This window comes from Sorghum bicolor, chromosome 1 (assembly GCF_000003195.3).
Source record: "Sorghum bicolor cultivar BTx623 chromosome 1, Sorghum_bicolor_NCBIv3, whole genome shotgun sequence".
NCBI lineage: Eukaryota > Viridiplantae > Streptophyta > Magnoliopsida > Poales > Poaceae > Sorghum > Sorghum bicolor.
Window position 1 is genome coordinate 56,714,428 of NC_012870.2, and position 19,043 is coordinate 56,733,470.

The 19,043-nt window shown below is 41.8% G+C and overlaps 2 protein-coding genes and 1 non-coding gene across 3 annotated transcripts; all 3 read right to left on the reverse strand.

Annotated features, from left to right (window-relative positions):
- LOC8055156 (plant intracellular Ras-group-related LRR protein 5) lies at positions 6,676–10,401 on the reverse strand. The gene is made up of 3 exons (XM_002467410.2): positions 9,734–10,401; positions 7,136–8,049; positions 6,676–7,052 (listed from the first exon to the last, which is right to left on the reverse strand). Exons 1-3 carry the CDS (start codon positions 10,290–10,292, stop codon positions 6,909–6,911), a joined length of 1,617 nt encoding a protein of 538 aa, XP_002467455.1. The 5' UTR covers positions 10,293–10,401; the 3' UTR covers positions 6,676–6,908.
- TRNAA-UGC lies at positions 13,098–13,170 on the reverse strand. The gene has a single exon. It is a non-coding gene; the product is annotated as a tRNA-Ala (tRNA).
- On the reverse strand, positions 15,145–17,431 carry LOC8055612 (DAR GTPase 2, mitochondrial). Its single transcript, XM_002467411.2, has 7 exons — positions 17,111–17,431; positions 16,925–17,005; positions 16,642–16,789; positions 16,472–16,542; positions 16,083–16,179; positions 15,823–16,010; positions 15,145–15,604 (listed from the first exon to the last, which is right to left on the reverse strand). Exons 1-7 carry the CDS (start codon positions 17,384–17,386, stop codon positions 15,341–15,343), a joined length of 1,125 nt encoding a protein of 374 aa, XP_002467456.1. The 5' UTR covers positions 17,387–17,431; the 3' UTR covers positions 15,145–15,340.

Below are 19,043 nucleotides of genomic sequence, written 5' to 3' on the forward strand. Positions count from 1 at the left end.
CACCACAACATAGCCGAACAGATTATATTGTTAACATCATGGCACTTATTAGCGATCCAATGGAAGTAACAAATTCAAGATCACAAACACCATCCAAAATCAGCAACTCAAGCATAATACACCAAATTCTCTTAGCAACAACACACTGAAAAAAATAGGTGAATAATCGACTCTTTTTAGTGCAAAACAAATAGGACTAGTCCAAAACCTCCCTACGCTTTGCAAGGTTATCTCTAGTTAGCAATTTGTTTTTAGACAGTAACCACAAAAAGATTTACACTCTAGGTGGGATATGTAGCTTCCAAACAACATGATCAAGTAGAAATAACTCCCCTGTATGTGATTGATAACCACATCAAGTGACTGGACGAAAACTTACCACTAGAGCTATAGCTCCAAATAATATGGTCCTTAACCTTTCAGACACACACCTTCTAAAGGAGAGTTTCTACACTTCTCCATCCTGCCTTCGCTATAAAAAACTCGACCTGCGGGGAGTAATACAGCCCCCAAGCACTGTATTAAGAAAACCCTTGAACCCCTGCCCCACCTATATATATAGTGGCCCCATAGCCCCTGTGAGAATTACCATGACTGGAACCGAGCCTTAGACCTGTGATTTGGCATGAGACAGACGAGGGGATTTCTTTAACCCTAGCCTAAAATTTGCTCCCATGGGGAGTCAAACACAGGACCTGAGGACTGTCGCCGGGTTCCTCTAACCAACTGGACTAGAGGCCCTTTGGCCCTACCTTCGCTATAGTTTTTCCATGTTGCTCATTAATAATATACAGAGGCCAATATTGAATAGCGAGACTTGAATTCCAAAACTAGTGATCCTCCTAGAGGCAAACCTTTTTCCATTACCAATTTTCCACATGATACTCATCTGAGTAGCCTTGGCAGCCCATAGAACCTCTTTCCAGAAAGGGGAAGCATGAGTGTCAAGCAGCAAAATAAATTTCGATTTTGAGTTCTATACTTGGAATCTATCTTCCTCTAGATAGAGCTCAAGTTCAGATGATACCCAAATATCCAGGAGCTTTACAATGAAAGATTTAGATTCCTTAAGTCTGTGATTCCAAGACCCCTAACTCTTCCTCTGTGCTATCAACTGCTTATTGGCCAAATGGTATCTATGAGTATTTTCATTATTATTCTGAAGGAAGTGAGCCATCTGGGAATTAATCATCTCAATGGCACACTTAAGGGAAGTTTATGATGGATAAAAGATGGCATCTTCAGACAGATGCATCCCTTGGGTGCACTGGTGCCAAGGGCTTTCGGATGGTTTCGCTCAAGAGCTTGGTCCTCTATGCGCCTGTGCATGCATGCACCCTTTGGTCTTCCGGGTATTGCGTGTCATTAAAATCCTGTTATAGATAAGGATGAATGAGTCAGGGAATCCAAAGCGCCTCATCTCGCCTCATTTGTTACTCCCATGACCCACACAAGTCACAGATCTTGACATTGTTAGCTTCCTTTTCAGCATCTTCAGGGGGGGCATTTAAACCATGGTGTGGGTGGCCTATTTAAACCGAGGTGTGGGTGGCCTCTCTCCACATCTTCGATCTTCCTCCTTGAAGTCCATAGATCTAGAAAAATCAGCCAATCATCCATCTTCACCATCATGCCATCCCTCGTTCTCTAGCGTCCGCAATGGTGCTAGGAGAAGGCCTTCGATATCATCTTCTACTGGCATCTAGGTGCAACAATGCTCCATCGATGGCTTGATTCGTATACTTTTGCACTATCTCTAGTTCCGATAACCCCACTGCAAGAATGTATCTACTTTCTCTATTATTCATTTTTGTGTTTCTTTTGTTACTAGCATTAGTGAGTTTGAGTTTGCCTTATTTCATAGTGCTAGTGTATTTGGTGTATAATCCAATAGAATATGTCTCAGAGATAGATTTGATTTTGTTGAATCACACACCTATGATACATGTTGTTGCTATTCTTTTCTTAGTACTGGAATTAATTTATTCATCACTAAATTGCTATTATTTCCAACAGCAACAAACCTGATGGTAATCTCAGAATCTTTATTAATTGCACTACTCGCAGCTATTGTTTAGTGTTTCTTTCAATCTTCCACCTTTTGCTAGAACAAAATAATAGTGAATCAGACGCATAGCATAGTTGATCCATATGGAAGACACGAAAAAATAATAATTCCATATGAAATGGTATGGCAGACCTACATTGATTACTAAAAAAATCAAGCAGCAGATTGGCTGATCAAGACATGTCATATGGTAAGGGCCAGTTTGTTAGGGTTTTGGTCCATTTTAAAAGTTTGTGAATCAGTTTCTCAAATGACTTAAATCTATGGCAGGTTTGGTAGAGCTCCATGAGCTCTAGATTCAACAAAAATAGTTCAACTCCATACAAAGTTATCCAGGGGCCACATTCATCATTTTTTATTATTAGATTTACTTTTTTGGTGAAGCACCTTAAGAAGTGCTCTATGAAAGGTTGATTCATATCTCCTTGTAGAGTTGGGTGAAAATTACCCACCATTGCTACTGATTACACACGTGTCCCTCTTGTGCCTGTTCATTTCTATTCCATTCTTCCCCACTCGTCTAAACAGATATAGGTAAAAAAATCCGTGCATTGCAGCGGGAGGCAAGCCATGCGTCGCCGCTGATGGCCACACCCTGTCGTTGCCATGGCTCTGCCCTGGCCATAGCCCGCCTTGCTTCACCCTAGTGCCCGCAACGGTGTAGGTCCACCTTGTCTTTGTCCTCATCATCAAGAGAAGACAGGGCTGAAAGGTCCTAATATGGCTAGAGGAGGGGGTGAATAGCCTATTAAAAAGTTCTACAAATTCACTAGAGCAAGAGGTTTGTAAATAACAAAGCGAAGCTTTTTGCTCTAGCTCTAAGGGGTGTTTGCAAGCCACCTATCCAACAATTTTAGTTGATATTATCACTAGGCACACAAGAGCTATGTCTCTACTTACACTAGAGAGCTACCTAAAGTTTCTATACATGTATGTAAGCTACTCTAGTTTGCAAGAAAGTAAGAGAGAAGGTTTGATCTTTATACCACCGCGTAGAGGGGATGAACCAATCAATAATATGAAGTCCAATCACCGGGAGAAATCCAAAGTACAATCACAATGGAGACACATGATTTTCTCCCGAGGTTCACGTGCTTGCCGGCACGCTACGTCCCCGTTGTGTCGACCAACACTTGGTGGTTCAGTGGCTAAGAGGTGTAGCACGAACCTCGTCCTCACTAGGACACCACAAGAACCTACCCACAAGTGAGGTAACTCAATGACACGAGCAATCCACTAGAGTTACCTTTCGGCTCTCTGCCGGGGAAGGTACAAGACCCCTCACAATCACCGGGAGATGGCCACGAACAATCACCAACTCGTGCTAATCCTTCTCCGCTGCTCCAAGCCGTCTAGGTGGCGGCAACCACCAAGAGTAACAAGAAAATCGCAGCTAGAACGATCCCCAAGTGCCACTAGATGCAATCACTCAAGCAAATGCACTTGGAAACACTCCCAATCTCACAAAGATGTTTAATCTAAGAAGGAGATGAGTGGGAGGTGTTTGCTTAGGCTCACAAGGATGTCAAGTATGTTAGAATGCCAAGAGAGTCAGCCCCAAGCCGGCCAAACACGTATTTATAGCCCCTCAAGCAAATAGAGCCGTTGGCTCTTTCACTGGGCAAACTGCGGGGTCACCGGACGCTCTTAAAGAGGCACCTGACGCTCAACACCTGCATCCGGTGCTCCAAAGTCAGCCACGTGTCGCCTTTTGAAATTCTCGAGTCAGAGTCTAACGGTCACCTGCAGTGCACCGGACGCTGAGCAAGATGGCACCGGACGCGTCCGGTGCACACCGGACTCATGCGCAGAGAGTGTCGCACAACGCCCGCACACCGGACGCTAACCACCGGACGCACAGGCCTGCGTCCGATGCCTGTCGTCCGGTGCCTTACCCTAGCTGGGCCAGGCACTGTCTGCACCGGACGCTTAGACGCAGCGTCCGGTGCTCCAGAAGCCAGCGTCCGGTGAGTGTTTTCTCAGCCCGCGACTTCTCCAAATTTCCCACCGGCGCAATAGAAAATATGCACTTCATTTTCTCGAAAAGCGCCGAATCCCGCCTCGCAAGCTCGGCGGGAGGGAGAGAGGAACCCATCCTCTCTCTACCTTTGAAACTCCACCTCCTTCTCAAAGTGTGCCAACACCGCAAAGTGTGTACCAACAAGTGTGCACGTGTGTTAGCATTTTCACAATCATTTTCTTCGAAGGAGTTAAGTTAGCTCACTAGGTTCTAAATGCATGCACATGAACAATGACACCTAGTGACACTTGATAACCGCTTAGCCAAAGAATTCCCCTCTTTATAGTACGGCTATCTATCCTAAATGTGATCACACCCTCTATGGTGTCTTGATCACCAAAACCAAAACCCTAAGCAATACCTTTGCTTTGATCTCCATAGGGTTTTGTTTTTCTCTTTCTTCTTTTCCAAGTTGAGCACTTGATCATCTTGTGGTCATCACCATCATCACCATGATCATCACTTGCTCCATCACTTGGCATGTACCAACCTCCTTAAGTCTACACACACTTAGTATAGAGGTTAGTACTAGGGTTTCATCAATTATCTAAAACCAAACTAGGGCTTTCAAGGGCCCTCTAGGTTCATGGAGATGTTGCGGGTACCGTGGGAGGAGCATGACTGCCCTCACTGTGCTCAAGGAGCCGACGTGCTACTAGGGGATCGGCTAGGGCCAGCGCTGCTAGGGGATAAGACCGGAGCTTCGCCATGGTCTTGCCCAAGGGCAGAATAGGCCAATGTCACCAAAACCTCAGTTTTATGTATTTAGAGTTGTTGTGTAGCCAAACAGTTCCTATAGATCCGTAGTGGATATCAGAAATCTCATATCCAGATTTACTTTTTTAGTGGTGAAGCTTTGTCAAATAGGACCCTAATTTATAAAATATTTGACAAAAATGGTTTATGTGGCAATTTTGTTATAATTTGTGCTATGTTTGTGAGGAGGATCCAAGAAAAGTCATGTTTTTCACGAGTCGACTTCTCAATAGAAAAACAGCTCTGGCTCCTCTAAATTTTCTTATTGGAGCCATTTTTAGATGATCATTTGGCAAGGCTCACTCCAAAAACAAGCTCATTTGTAACACCCTAAAATCTCAATTTCTAAAAAATAGTTGAAATTTGATCTAATCATGCAATTTTGTGTGCGCTAAATATAGGGGAAACATTTTTTAGAAAACAAAATAAAATATAAGGAACTATAAACATGGTTATGTATTCATGCTGTTGCATAAAATTTTGTGATTCCTATGTTTCTTTTGAAAATCAAAAGTTTGCTTTGAATTGGTTTGTGTTGTCTTTTGAATAAAAAGGGAAAACCTCTTCTTTTAAACCCTCTTCCTCTCTTTCTCTTTCTAGACCGACCTGAGAAACAGCCCAGCTGGCCCGCTTGTCTCCCAGCAGCTTGCGCCGGAGCCCAGATCGCTCTGCAGGCCCCAGCCGGTCACGCCCTCCCTTCTCGCACGCGCAGGCCCAAGGGCAAGTGGCCCAGCAGCTCTCTCTCTCTCTGCCGCACGGGCCCTGCGCCCTTTCTCGCTGACTGGTTGGAGACTGTAAAGTGCATAGGCATATTTGGCAATACTCTGCTCTACGTTTTTTTTAGCTCTGTTTTATATTTTTTTAGCTAAACGGTTTTAGCTTCACGCACTAAGTTCGAGAAAAAAAGATGGTGTTGTTAGAGCACCTAAAAAAGTAAAGTAAGTACTCAGTAAGTACTCTACAAACTTTCAGTTTTTTTATGGAGTCGCTTCATAATAAAATAAACTTCAGTTTTTTTATAAAGTTGCTCTATAATGAAATTTGTAGAGCAGTGTAGAGCAGAGTTTGTAGAGCAATCATAAACATCCTTTATAATGGTGGATCGGGCCAGGGTACGGCAGAGTATACTAGTCCGATAGAGACAAATGGAGCTTCACGTTTGGCACAACAGGTATTTGTGATGATAAGGATTAGAATCAGGTACATGTGCATCGTCATCTGTCAATTCGAAGACAGCGATCAACCAACAGCTACATGTATACGACAGCCGAAATGACCCTTCAATTGGGCAGTGGAAGAAGCAATTCCTACATGGAAGTCAACGGCTTGTCTCAGCTTAAATTTGACATACTACCTTCCGTCCAAAAAGAATGAACTCTGAGTGCAATTTATTTTGATATATTATGAAAATATATCTCAGGAGTCATGACAAATCTAATGATATTTATTTAATATTTTTAATTCTTTTTCTATATATAGTAAGTTAAACTTATACTTTAATTTGGTACACGCTAGAATCACATTCTTTTCTGCAGGTAGTATTTAGGGGGTGTTTAGTTTCTCTTCTATTCTAAAAAATTTTAAGTTTTGGTTCATCATTTTGCATAATACAACTAAATACCATGTAATTTTTTTTAAAAAAAAGTTTATTCTCCATTTTAGATTTTGGCCTCAAGAGACAAAAAAAATCCAAAAGAGCCTCAAGAGGACAATAAATTCTGCATTTTGGATGAAACTAAACATAACCCTAAAAATTTTGGTATTTTACATTTTATCATTCCAAAGTAGTCGGCATTTTGTATTTTGTATTTTATGGGAACAAAACACCCCCTTAATAGAAATGTTGGGCAGCTCGAGTTTCATGGACTAACATGATAGTGTTTCATACAGATGAATTACACATAAATGAACCTTATGTACAAGAAAACGATACATATATCCATTGTATACACAAACATAAAATGGAAAATAATAATAATAGCCATGCCTCATTTCATCGCTGACTTGAGAGATGGACCAAACCTGAAGAATTTCATGACAATTCAAGCAGATGAAATGGTTCAGCTAAACAGGAACTGGTCCCAATCCTTCATTCTTTTTGCAACAACCAAACAGTGAGACGAACCAGGTCCAGAAGCTCCTCTTATTTGTTTGGTTCTGGCTCACTTCCCTTGCAGCAACCATATTCTTCATATAATTAACCAGCTCCTGACATGCAGAAACATCATTTCAGTCAGTGAAGGCAAAGAAACAAGTCAGTGAACATGGGAGAATAACACCTCAATGCATACCTGAGCCCCTAATTTTACAACTTCTTTAGGCGGTACTTCCAGTGGAGTTTCATCAGCATGAAACACACGTAGCTTTGAGAGATGCCCAAAAGAGTCTGGAAGTACTCGTATCTGGTTACTACTGATGTCCAACTCCTCTAGCATCTCAAGTTCGCCTATTGATTTTGGCAGGGCTCTTAAGTCGGCAAAGTTTCTGCTGACATTCAACTTCACAAGGCTGGCTGCAAAGCAGATGTTCTCAGGTATAGTCTCAACTTCATTGAAACTGACATCCAGCTCCCTCAACCTGGTAAGATGGCCAATTGTTGTAGGCAGGCCTTTGATTCTGTTGTAGTGTAACGTCAGGATTTCCAGGTTTTCCAACTTCCCAATGGCTTCTGGAAGGGCTTTGAGCTGATTAAAATCTAATCTAAGCTCCACAAGAGAGGTACACGATCCAATAGTATAGGGTAGCTCCTCAAGCTCATTCGTCTCAGCAATTAACCTTCTCAAGTTTTTCAACTTTCCTAAACAATCAGGAAGGACCTTCAACAGATTCGAGCTCAGGTCAAGATTGGCAAGGCTCGTGAGATTTCCAAATGATGTAGGAAGAGACTTTAGCTGGTTTGCACGCAAGTCAAGATCAATCAGGCAGGAAAGTTCCCCAAAGGTATCAGGCAGATTGATCAACTGGTTTGAGTGGAGGTCAAGCTTTGTCAAGTATCTAAGGCTACCAATTGTCGATGGGAGTGCCATGATCCTATTCTCAGATAGATCAAGCTCAGTGACATCCTGTAACTTTCCAAGTGAGACAGGGAGCCACTCAACTTGGTCCACCAGCTTACCCCGGAGATTGAGCTCTGTAGTCCCCTTCCTTGCTGATGACTCTATAAGGCTTGCCACTTGGATAAGGCCCAGCTTTTCTGTGTCAGTACCTGCAAAAATTGACATATTAGACTGTATTAGGAGAATAACACTGATTTTTTTATGTTACCATAGAAGAAGATGATCTCATGCTAGGCCTAGAGAAAATATGGCTAACTGTTCATTGTTCATTACCATCTCTTATCTACTCCAATCAGTAAAGTGTAAGTTATTTACAGTTTTCACAACATACTGTAGACTATTCGAAGGAAGTACTTGGCCGATATCCAAATAGTGAAAGTTCAGTTGAGATATCCCTCACATGTATGAAGCAGAGAATCCTGGAATGTATAAAACTACCTCACAGAATCATCACAAATCACCCCATGTCCTCTACTCCTATTACTACTCATAGTGAACTAATGAGAAGTGTAGCTGTAACAACCAAGTTACTAATACCATGACAGCCTATGGACAGATCATCTATACAAAACTATCGTCAGACAAAATCTTATGTTACCACAGACATAGAGTAAAACAAAATAAACAGCAACAAAATTAGATGACTTTGAATTAAGGCCTTGTTTAGTTTCAAAATTTTTTAGGAAATCGACACTGTAGCACTTTTGTTTTTATTTGACAAACATTATCCAATCATAGAGTAACTAGACTTAAAAGATTCGTCTCGCTATTTACAGGCAAACGGTGTAATTAGTTTTTATTTTCATCTATATTTAATGCTCCATGCATATGCCGCAAGATTCGATGTGACGGAGAATCTTGAAAAGTTTTTGGTTTTTGAGGTGAACGAAACAAGGCCTTACATCAATGAAAGTTTTAGGTTATAATTGAGTTTCCCGAAAAAACATTAGTGTAGCAGAACCATCACCACCACATACGCAGGCTATAAATAAATGCACGTAGCTAGCAAAATAACACAGGAAAAAAAGTAGGAGTATAGAACTAAACTAGAAAGCGACTAAAAGTCTATTAAAATTAAGTAAGTTGAAACCACTAAATTAAGTAAGACATGCAACAGAATATTGATGCAAGTAGAGAAAATACACTTCCTAATAGTGGGGTCCAGTTGCGACCAACAAGAGATAGTTCCAGGTTCCTTACAAGTAATTAGTAGGTGCGCTGTCATTTATGTCCAGAAAATTTGAATTGCAGAATGCGTGTAGCTAACACACTACACACAAAATCAAATTGGCTAGTGTCTGATTCTGGTACAATGTTCCATAACGGAACAGTCCACAATTAAAACACAGAAACATCACAAAGCCACAGCCAATCTCTACATGTCCAACTACCAGTACTAGTGAAGTAGTAGTGATAAGAAATGTGTCCATTATTATTATTATTATAACTGAACTACCATTATGATGGCATCCTATGAACAAGTCAATTATAAACATCTATCATGGGGCAAAATAACATCTTACCATAGTTGTAGAAAAAAAAAATCTTACATTGACTCAACTAACAAGTCGTAGTCAAGTGTTTCTTAAAAAACAGTCTTAGTGTAATGGAACTACGGAGTGAAGATATTTTAGAAAAAATAAATTTGGGTGACAAGAAAAAATTACAAAACAAGGACAAGTCAACAGAAACTGCACTAATCAAACGATTAAACTTGGTTTCTAACAGCTATTAAACTTTTTTTTTCTCAAGAGGAAATTTTGGAGCGAAAGTTGACCTAAATTTGCGGGGGAATTAGAAATACTGGGATGAATTAAGAAGGCGTAATAATACCTGCTGAAGCAGCACGACGCAGCGACGAGACGGACGTGGGTTCCAATCCCAATCCACCCCTGCTTCCACGGTCTATCTCTGTTGCCGCGGCGGCCACCAGCGCCGGATTCCGCCTCGCCTCGACCTCGACCACCTCGTGGTCGACCACGGCAACACCCCCGCCGCCCCTGGCACCACCACCACCACCTGGGGACACCACCCGCGACGCCCTCTGGATGAGTTCGTCGAAGAGCTTGAACCGCCTCTCGAGCTCGACGACGTGCGCGGCCTCCTTCCGCTGCTGCAGCGCGCGGAGGCGCACGGAGTTGCGCCTGGCCTCCAACAGCACATCGAAGAGCTCGGCGGCCACGCCCTGCGCCGGCGCCCGCGCCCGCGCCGCCTCCTCCTCCCTGGCGATCTCGGCGAGGCGCGCCTCCTCCTCCGCGTCCGCCGAGGCCAGCACCGCCGCCGCCGCCTCCACCTCCTCCACGGCCGGGCGCGGCGGCAGCTCCCGGTACAGCCGCGTGAGCTCCTCCACCGCGTCCACCGTGGCCGGGGTCATCCCCCCGGCCGCCGCCATCTCCGTCCGTACCCCGCAAGCTTCGCCTCTAGTCGCGGCACGAGGGGGAGAGCGAGAGATACGTTGTACTACTACTCCAGATGGAGAGCGAAAGAGTGGTAATAATGGCTCGGCAGCGATGGGTGCGCGTCTCCTATAAAAAGGTGGAAATTTGAGGGCGTAATTGCGAAGCCAGATGTCTAGAAAAAAACGCGACGGAGGAGGGCGGGGTCGGGACTAATTAAAATTAATTCGAGGGGGCTCAACGCGAAACCGGGGAGTGGCGGCTCCGGCCGGCGGGGTACATGGGGCCCAGCGCTTAGCTGTCAGAGGACCGGGCGTGTCCAGTAGGATCTGGAACGAGGTGACCGCGGATTTGCGCTGTGCGATCGCTCGCCGGCGCAACTACCATTTGTGTGTGATTGTTCTGCTTCGTTACTGTCGATTTGACGATTATCGCCACTTTATTATACTTGATTGACTTGACAACTGGATTAGAGGCGAGCATCTTGTGTTCGCAAACCTGCTGCATGTTTTTGCACTTGTTTTGGGGCTTGTTTAGTTCCAAAATATTTTGCAAAATTGACACTGTAGCTTTTTCGTTTGTATTTGACAAATATTGTCCAATCATGGACTAACTAGACTCAAAAGATTCATCTCGTCAATTTCGACCAAACTGTACAATTAGTTTTTATTTTTATCTATATTTAACACTTCATGCATGTGTCTAAAGATTCGATGTGACAGAGAATCTGAAAAATTTTGTAAAATTTTTTTGGGAACTAAACAAGGCCTTAAGGGGGCAACCAGACCTACAGCTAGCTTAGGCTATGTACGATGAGCGACAGGTAAGGCTAGGCCTTGTTTAGTTCCAAAAAATTTTACAGATTTTTTTTTAGATTTTTCATTACATCGAATTTTTAGACGTATGTATAGAATATTAAATATAAACGAAAATAAAAACTAATTACATAGTTTGATTGGAATTGACGAGATGAATTTTTTGAGTTTAGTTAGTCCATAAATAGATAATATTTATCAAAATACAAACAAAAATATCACATTTTCTAAAATTTTTTGAAACTAAACATAGACTATTTCGTTCCCATCGATGGGTGTAGTTGATGACAGAAGATAACAACAATTTTCAACGGACAAAACGCGGGAGGGAGCCGCCCCGGTTTTGGACGTACCCTAATAGCAGAGCCACGGATACTATCTCCGTCTATACAATTCCATCTCCAGTTCAAATCAAACTATCTTAAATTTATATAAATAGTATCAATCTATGACTTTATTACCAAATCAAGTATACTATGATAATGAAAATATATTTGATAACAGATTTGATGATACTTATTTAGTATGATAAATATTATTTTTTTTATATACCTTAATCAAATTTTATATGATTCGACTTAACACTATTATTATAAATTTGTGTTTATTTTGTTTCATTTAACACTAGTCTAAAATTACATCAATGGGAGAGGGAGCGGTAGGGGTGCAAATGGTATGGATGTTTTCAATGTGTATCCAAGACCAAATATATTTAGATGGGTTTAGACTTGTCCATATATCCATCCGAATACTTAAATCATTTGTTTATGGTGTCAATCTAAAATTACATCAATGGGAGAGGGAGTAGTAGGCGTATTTGAGACCGGATTTGTTTAGATAAGTTTAGATCTGTCTGATATTTTATACTATATCCTTATCTGAATACTCAAATTATTTATTTATAGTGTCGATATCCATTACTATCCTATGCGACATATCTAAGAGCAACTCCAAAAGACTCTCTATATCCTTCCTAAATGCTAAGAATAGATATTTTAGTAAAAAAAAAACTAGACTCCAATAGTCTTTCTAAATGGTTATCAAATATAGTTATTTTCTGGATTTTTTAATAGCCAAATATAGAATACGAGAATGATTCTTTTTTAGGAACAATACGAGAATGATTTTCTATGGTACATACAAAATATGGAAGGACTATTGAAGAGTAGAAAGATATAACAAGCGTCTTTTATGTAAATAATTTTTCGAATAATAATTTAAAAAGTAAAATTTAGAAAAACTTTTGAAGACGCTCTAAGTACTACTCGGGCTTGCAGCAGGGGAGAACCTGCCAATAGCCCTATCCGAGGAGGAGAAAATTGGACGGATGTAAAAAAAAATCTGCAGTGCTGCGGTCATGACTCGGCTCCAGACCTCCAGGGTTTCATCTTGGGCTCGAGATGAACGCCAATGTTGGTCGTCTTGGAATAAACAACCCCGTTTTTCCTTCGTCAACGGCTGCCTGCACTGCATGCTTATCGGATTCAATGCGTGATGCTCACTCTAAACTTATTGCTAATGCTCCGTTGCAAATTGTTTGCTAAGAGAGTGTTTAGTTGAGAGTGTTAAAGTTTAAAAGATAAGGTAGTATTTTTGTCTTATTTAACATTTAATCATAGACTAATTAGGCTTAAAAAATTCGTCTCGCAAATTATGCTCTATTTGTGTTTTTAGTTTCGTAAATAGTTTATATTTAGTACTCCATACGTGTGTCCAAACATTCAATGTAACGTGAGTTAAAAGTTTAACTAGACAAACCAAACGCGGCCTAATGCGTGACTGTCATCTAATTACAGTTTGTTTACTTCGGTTCAACGTGCATGACTTTTAAGGGTGTGAATTGTTTGCTCTCAGCTAATTACAGGTTGTTTACTTCAGCTCAACGTGCATGACTTTTTAAGGTTGTGAAAGGACACGCACGCACGTATCGATGACTGACCAGCAGAAACGGGAAATAATTTGACATTGACAAAACATAATAAAAAATGGAGATGCGGGGGATCGAACCCCGTGCCTCTCGCATGCAAAGCGAGCGCTCTACCATTTGAGCTACATCCCCTTGTTATCTAAAAATAGTATATTGTTTTGGGAACAGAAGGTAGCAGCCCGCTAGATTGTAGACCAAACAAAGCGCTAATGCTTGAATGATTCCTCATTTGATCAAAACTGTCAGAAGAAAACGGGACGCAACGCTCTCCATGGTGTACCTAGCCGGTCATTGTTCTTTCCACTTATATAATTAGATTAGATTACCGTTGGAAAGAACTAATCCTAGATCATTTTTATTTCTTCTCACCACCGTTTCAGAATCTTGATCTAGTAAAATCAAGAATAAAAAATTTCCCACGGATCTATTTGTTGCTGACCTAGCAAACCAGTCTAGACATACAACAGTCATAGACTTTGGATTTTGGAGGTCTAAATGTGGTTGCCTGATCCAAGCAGATTGACCAGGTAAGTAGAAACAAACAGGTTGTCTCGCCGATGCAAGATTACTGGCCCTTTTTTTTTATGCAACCATGGATGAGTTGCCTGACCATTTGACATGCCTGTGAGTTCATTGTGATTGAGTTTGAAATTGACCTGTCTACCAGATCTTGATTTGATGATATTATTTGGTTCGAGGCTAACCTGTCCGTGTCCGGTCATCTGCTGAACTTCCACAATTTCTGCGGAACATTCAGACATTCAGAGTATAGTGTCTCTTTTGCTGGGTTGGGTATGAGTACTCTTCTCCTATCTCCTCCAACGGTTAGCTACCCTACCGCTTTCCTTGAGACCAAACTCGAGCAGCTCTCTCCCTTGCAATGTAGGCTCCACAACTACTCCATCCGTCCCAAATTATAAGTCATTCCAAGAATTTTGAAAAGTCAAAGTTTTTCAAGTTTGACCAAATTTATATAGCAAAATAATAATATTTTTGGTACCAACCAAATATCATTAGATTCTTTGTTAGTTATATTTTCATAGAGTACCTATTTTATGACATAAATCTTTATCTTTCTCTCTATATTTTTAGTCAAACTTGAAAATACTTTGACTCTCCAATATTTTTGAAATGACTTATAATTTGAAACGGAGGGAGTGAAACTTGCAAGCAAGATCCACATTGTTTGAGCGCTTGGTTCTTCCCGAGTTGAAAAGGCTGTCGCCACCGTAGCCTTTTCAACTCCAAATTAAGGCCTTGTTTAGTTCCCAAAAAATTTTACAAAATTTTTCAGATTCCCCGTCACATCGAATCTTTAAACATATAGATAGAGTATTAAATATAGACGAAAATAAAAACTAATTGCACAGTTTAATCGAAATTGACGAGACAAATCTTTTGAGCTTAGTTAGTCTATAATTGGACAATATTTGTCAAATACAAACGAAAGTGTTACAGTGTCAATTTTCTAAAATTTTTTGGAACTAAACAAGGCCTAAGGGCACTCACAATGCAAGACTCTATCACCGAGTTCAAGACACTTAATTACATATTATTTATGATATTTTGCTGATGTGGCAGCATATTTATTGAAGAAAGAGGTAGAAAAAATAAGACTCCAAGTCTTATTTAGACTCCAAGTCCACATTGTTCGAGGTAATAAATAACTTTAGACTCTATGATAGAATCTGCATTGTGAGTGCCCTAAGCCCGTCACCCACGTGGGGACAGATCATGAGGACTGGAGCCATTGCTAGGTCCCAGGAAGTGATTGCCGAGGTCTTCTTGACACAATACCAGACTTCCAGACATCTCTCATCCCCAATCATGCTTAAGTAGCTAAGTGCAATTTGTCCGTCGGACGTGATGAGACTATGTGTTGTGGCACCTCTGGTCAACACTCACAAATCACTGGCATTTTCCCCTTTTGCATCGTAATCTTATGTTTGTGTGGATATTGTAGGAAAGACAGTAGATACAGGTGAGGTGAATATTTGCCTGAAGAAGTGAAGCAGTATTCTCCCCAGGAGTCAACTGTAATCCACCATTGATGTATGTGAGTGCTTCTCAATTATAAGACTATTTAGTCAAACTAATGCAGAAGAGTAGTCAAATCAAAGTACAAGACTATTAATATATAATACACTATACTTGATTCATTTTTTAGCCTTTACTGGAACACTAGTGCCCGCGCCTCATCCACCCTGGGCAACCTAGAGCTAGGAGGGGTTGCATCCTGGTCAAATCATGCATAATCCTTGTTTTAAGGTAAAAAATAGGACATGTTTTAGGCAGTACGTAATTATGCAACAACTTCCTGCCTAACATCTGGGACATGTTCTAAGGTATAATGGCCAAGCCTTCCTGTCCGATACAGATTGAGTAGTTTCATAGCTATAGGTTTACACATATCCTCACTTGATTCAGTCGAGACCTTGAAAACCTCCTGCAAGTTTACAAGTTGGTGGCCTATCAATCTTCTTAACTCATCCACCTGTCCTAGATCGCCATTAAAACAAGATACAGTCTCAAAAAGCACTTGGCGGACTACTTTCACGACGAAATCCTGCATAAAGGCAACAGAGCAGCTAGTACTGCATACAGTTGATTTAAAAAAAAATAAAAAGAAAAAAAAATGCAAACTCCTGATAAAACCATAAATCTTTCTCAGAAAAAAAACTAGATAAACATAAACTTTCTTGTATCAGCAGTGAGAAATTGCATGAAAGTGAAACTAGGCTGCAAGTACTAGGGACTGAGCTCTAAACTCTTTACTGCATTTACCTGTGTGTGATCTGAAGCATATTGCCCTTCATTGTTGTGGCCCCTGGACGTAATTGTTTTGCCACAAGAAAATGTATCTCCTGCTTTATTCAACTTCTCCCACTTCCTATATTCCTTCCCTGAGTTCACAATTGCAAGAAGAAACTGTACGATATCATACTCCTCTAACAAGGAGTCCTTGATAGCTCCTGCAAAAGCATGTGCATGCATCAGATAATATGTAGTTAAAGTGAAGCCATAAACTTTGAAGTAACTGGTACCAGTCAAAGCTAGTCTGGGGCCAGAACCATCATTTGCAAATCTTGGTGACAGCACACCAGGAGTGTCCAACACATATATATTCGGATGACTAGCAACCTGTAGATCAATAAGTCTTGATAATATGTACATGACATTTGAGAATCAGAAGACAGTTGCTGAGCCAAAACATGTTGAACTAGCTCCTAGAGCACACACTAGAAACTGAAAAAACACATGCACTACTGCCATTTCTATAAGAATCACTCTTCAGTTTTGTTGTTCTTTAAATGATAAATTGAGCTCTTGGTTGATGCAGACAGCACTGCAGCATAAATACCAACTTGTAATCGCCAGGTGATCTGGAAAAGCAGCACTTTCATTTCATCCATCCTAGAACATACAAACTTACCTTGTATCCACTTATGTCTCTAGTTTCTCCAGGATGGCTGCTCACAATCGCATGCTTCAGTTTTCCCTTCTCTGTATAGACAACAATCAATAGGATATAGCATCAAGAAGCGAACCAAAACAGATGCAACACAAATAACAGAGCAGCAACAAATGACCTGCATATATCACCTGCTGCCGCAATCCTCCCAATTTGATGCATCGCATTAACAATGGCCGATTTCCCAACGTTTGGAATCCCGACCAGGAGGGCAGTTGCCGTGCAATTGTTCTCGCCATTCTTGATCTCCTTGATTCTTGTTTGCACAGCATTCAATAGCTACATGATAGATTTCAAAAGAACGCCCGTGTTAGACATGCATCTCCATGTAGGAAATCCCAGAATCACCTACCCAATTGCTAAACCCATGTACTTCTCCCTCCACTACAAACAGCACTTCCGGCCGTGGCCTACCTCCTTGATGCTTTCCCTGCTGTGAGAATTTACCGCGACGCAAGGGCAGCTCGTCTGCTTCTTGATGTACGCCACCCACTCCTGCACCACCACGAGCAACCTTGGGCATCGGAATTCAGAAGCAGCCGTCAACTCTCCCCAATGTGCAGCGCACAGACAGCGCAGGGTTGGGCGGGGCCTGATTACCTCAGTCTCGGACGGGTCTGCCAGGTCCGCCTTGTTAAGAAGGACCACCCGGCGGCGGTCTGGCTCCAGAGGCCCGCGGCGGCGGCGGAGAGGCTCGAACGACGAGGAGGCGGGCACGCGTGCGTCGCGGACCTCGAGGACGAGGTCGACGAGGGGCAGGCGCGCGCGGATGGCGCGCTCGGCTGCGGCCATGTGGCGCCCGTACCACGTGCCGGAGAGGTCACGCACAGCCGCGCCCAGGCGGCGCGACACGACCTCCGCTGCCGCTGCCGTCATTGGAGACGACGACGATGGAGATGGAGGCGGGCGGGGCTGCGGGATGAGCGCAGGTGGCAAAGGGCTGGCCGGCCGGTGGTCGACTGAGGGTGATGATGGGCCAGGAGCCCAGGATGCAGCACGTAACTTGGGCTAGGACTAACAGGCAGGCTGCCGGCCCATGGATGGTTTTGGTTGGAGGCTGTTACATGTATCTCATTATAAAAGTTGATAATTATCTACAAGCCATTAGAAAAGTTGAGCTTTCACATGTGCCACTACTTCAAACTCTTTTACCCTCTACGACACTTCCGTCAGATTTGACTTTAACGGTGTTAAACTACAGGTATGAAAAGTAAAAAAATATCCTCATGTCTAAATATTCAATTATTTTTTGAGCATCTTAAAAATCTCAAATGAAAAAACTCAAAAATTTATTTGATTTTGTATAAAGAAATATATTTTTTTCTAAGACATATTAATCATATCAAATCATATATATTTTTGTATGGAATTCAATGAAAATAATTTTTATACAAAACTTAGATATTGTCAAGATCCATAACTTTGTAGTTCTAAGTTTTTTTTCATTTGAGGTCATTAAGATGCTCAAAAAAAGTAATTACATATTCAGCCTCGAGGGTATTTTGGACTTTTCACACTTGCAGTTTGACAATGTTAGAGCTAAATCTGACCGAAATTGCATGAAGGGCAAAAGAGTTTAGAGCAGTGGCACCTATGAGAGCTCAATTTTTTTAATGGCTTATAGATAATTACCAACTTTTATAATGACATATATGTAAAAGCCTCTTTCGGCTCGGAATGTTTGCCGTGACTATATTATTATTTCCTTCTCCTTCCACTAAAAAAAATATTATTTCCTTTTCAAGGAGAAAATATTGTTCAACAGTCAGTGTTTTGTAACGCTCGATTCCTCTTCTTCTCCATCTCCGCCTCTCCCTCTGCCTACCTTCTCCATCTTTGACGGATTGTTGGACTTAGAAAATATTTGTAGGAAGGCAATCATGATAGGCGGTGGAGGTGGGAGAGGCGGCCACAAGGTAGAGGCGACGGTGATGCCTCCAGAGCGAGCAGCGGAGGAGGAGACCAGGCCACGTTAGGGTGGGAGTGGCCATGGCCATGATGGCGGTGGAGCAAACGGAAGGGAAAGGTTTTCGCGGGCGCGGTAGGGTCTTACTAGAATTCTACGACCATGACTGTGGGCCGCAGAGACCCTACCACACCATGTCACATTAGAGGAGGATGAAGATACGAAGGGAAAAAAATCAGATTTAGGTGAGCATAAAATGCTCGAGCGTTGCGTATATAAATCCTTTCCCAAATAATACATACAATACATAAAACGCTCGACCCTGTTCGCTGGTCAGAAAAATCATGGCTAAAAATACTGTTCGTTGATTTATTGTGAGAGACAAATACTTGACAGAAAAAATATGGCTTATAATACAAGCCAACGGACTCGCGGATGTTTTCATCAATTTATAAGACATCAGGCTTCGATACATAGAGAGATAGAGACAGGGGCCAAAACTAATAACAGAAACAGGGATTCCTTCTCCCTTCTCTGAGTCACCGCTGCCCCAGCGCAAACATTCGCAGGTTGGTGCTAGCAAGTGCAACAAGTGCGGAGGAGGCTGAAAAAAAGGAGCGCACTCGC

Excerpts from the sequence above, each read along its gene's own strand:
- LOC8055156 (XM_002467410.2), bottom strand. The coding sequence starts at position 10,292 with ATGGCGGCGGCCGGGGGGATGACCCCGGCCACGGTGGACGCGGTGGAG. Across the intron at positions 8,050-9,733 it reads GCGTCGTGCTGCTTCAGCAG|GTACTGACACAGAAAAGCTG; the intron begins GTATTATTACGC and ends CAATTTTTGCAG. Across the intron at positions 7,053-7,135 it reads TTGTAAAATTAGGGGCTCAG|GAGCTGGTTAATTATATGAA; the intron begins GTATGCATTGAG and ends TCTGCATGTCAG.
- LOC8055612 (XM_002467411.2), bottom strand. The coding sequence starts at position 17,386 with ATGACGGCAGCGGCAGCGGAGGTCGTGTCGCGCCGCCTGGGCGCGGCT. Across the intron at positions 17,006-17,110 it reads CAGACCCGTCCGAGACTGAG|GAGTGGGTGGCGTACATCAA; the intron begins GTAATCAGGCCC and ends GTGGTGGTGCAG. Across the intron at positions 15,605-15,822 it reads ATGCTTCAGATCACACACAG|GATTTCGTCGTGAAAGTAGT; the intron begins GTAAATGCAGTA and ends GCCTTTATGCAG.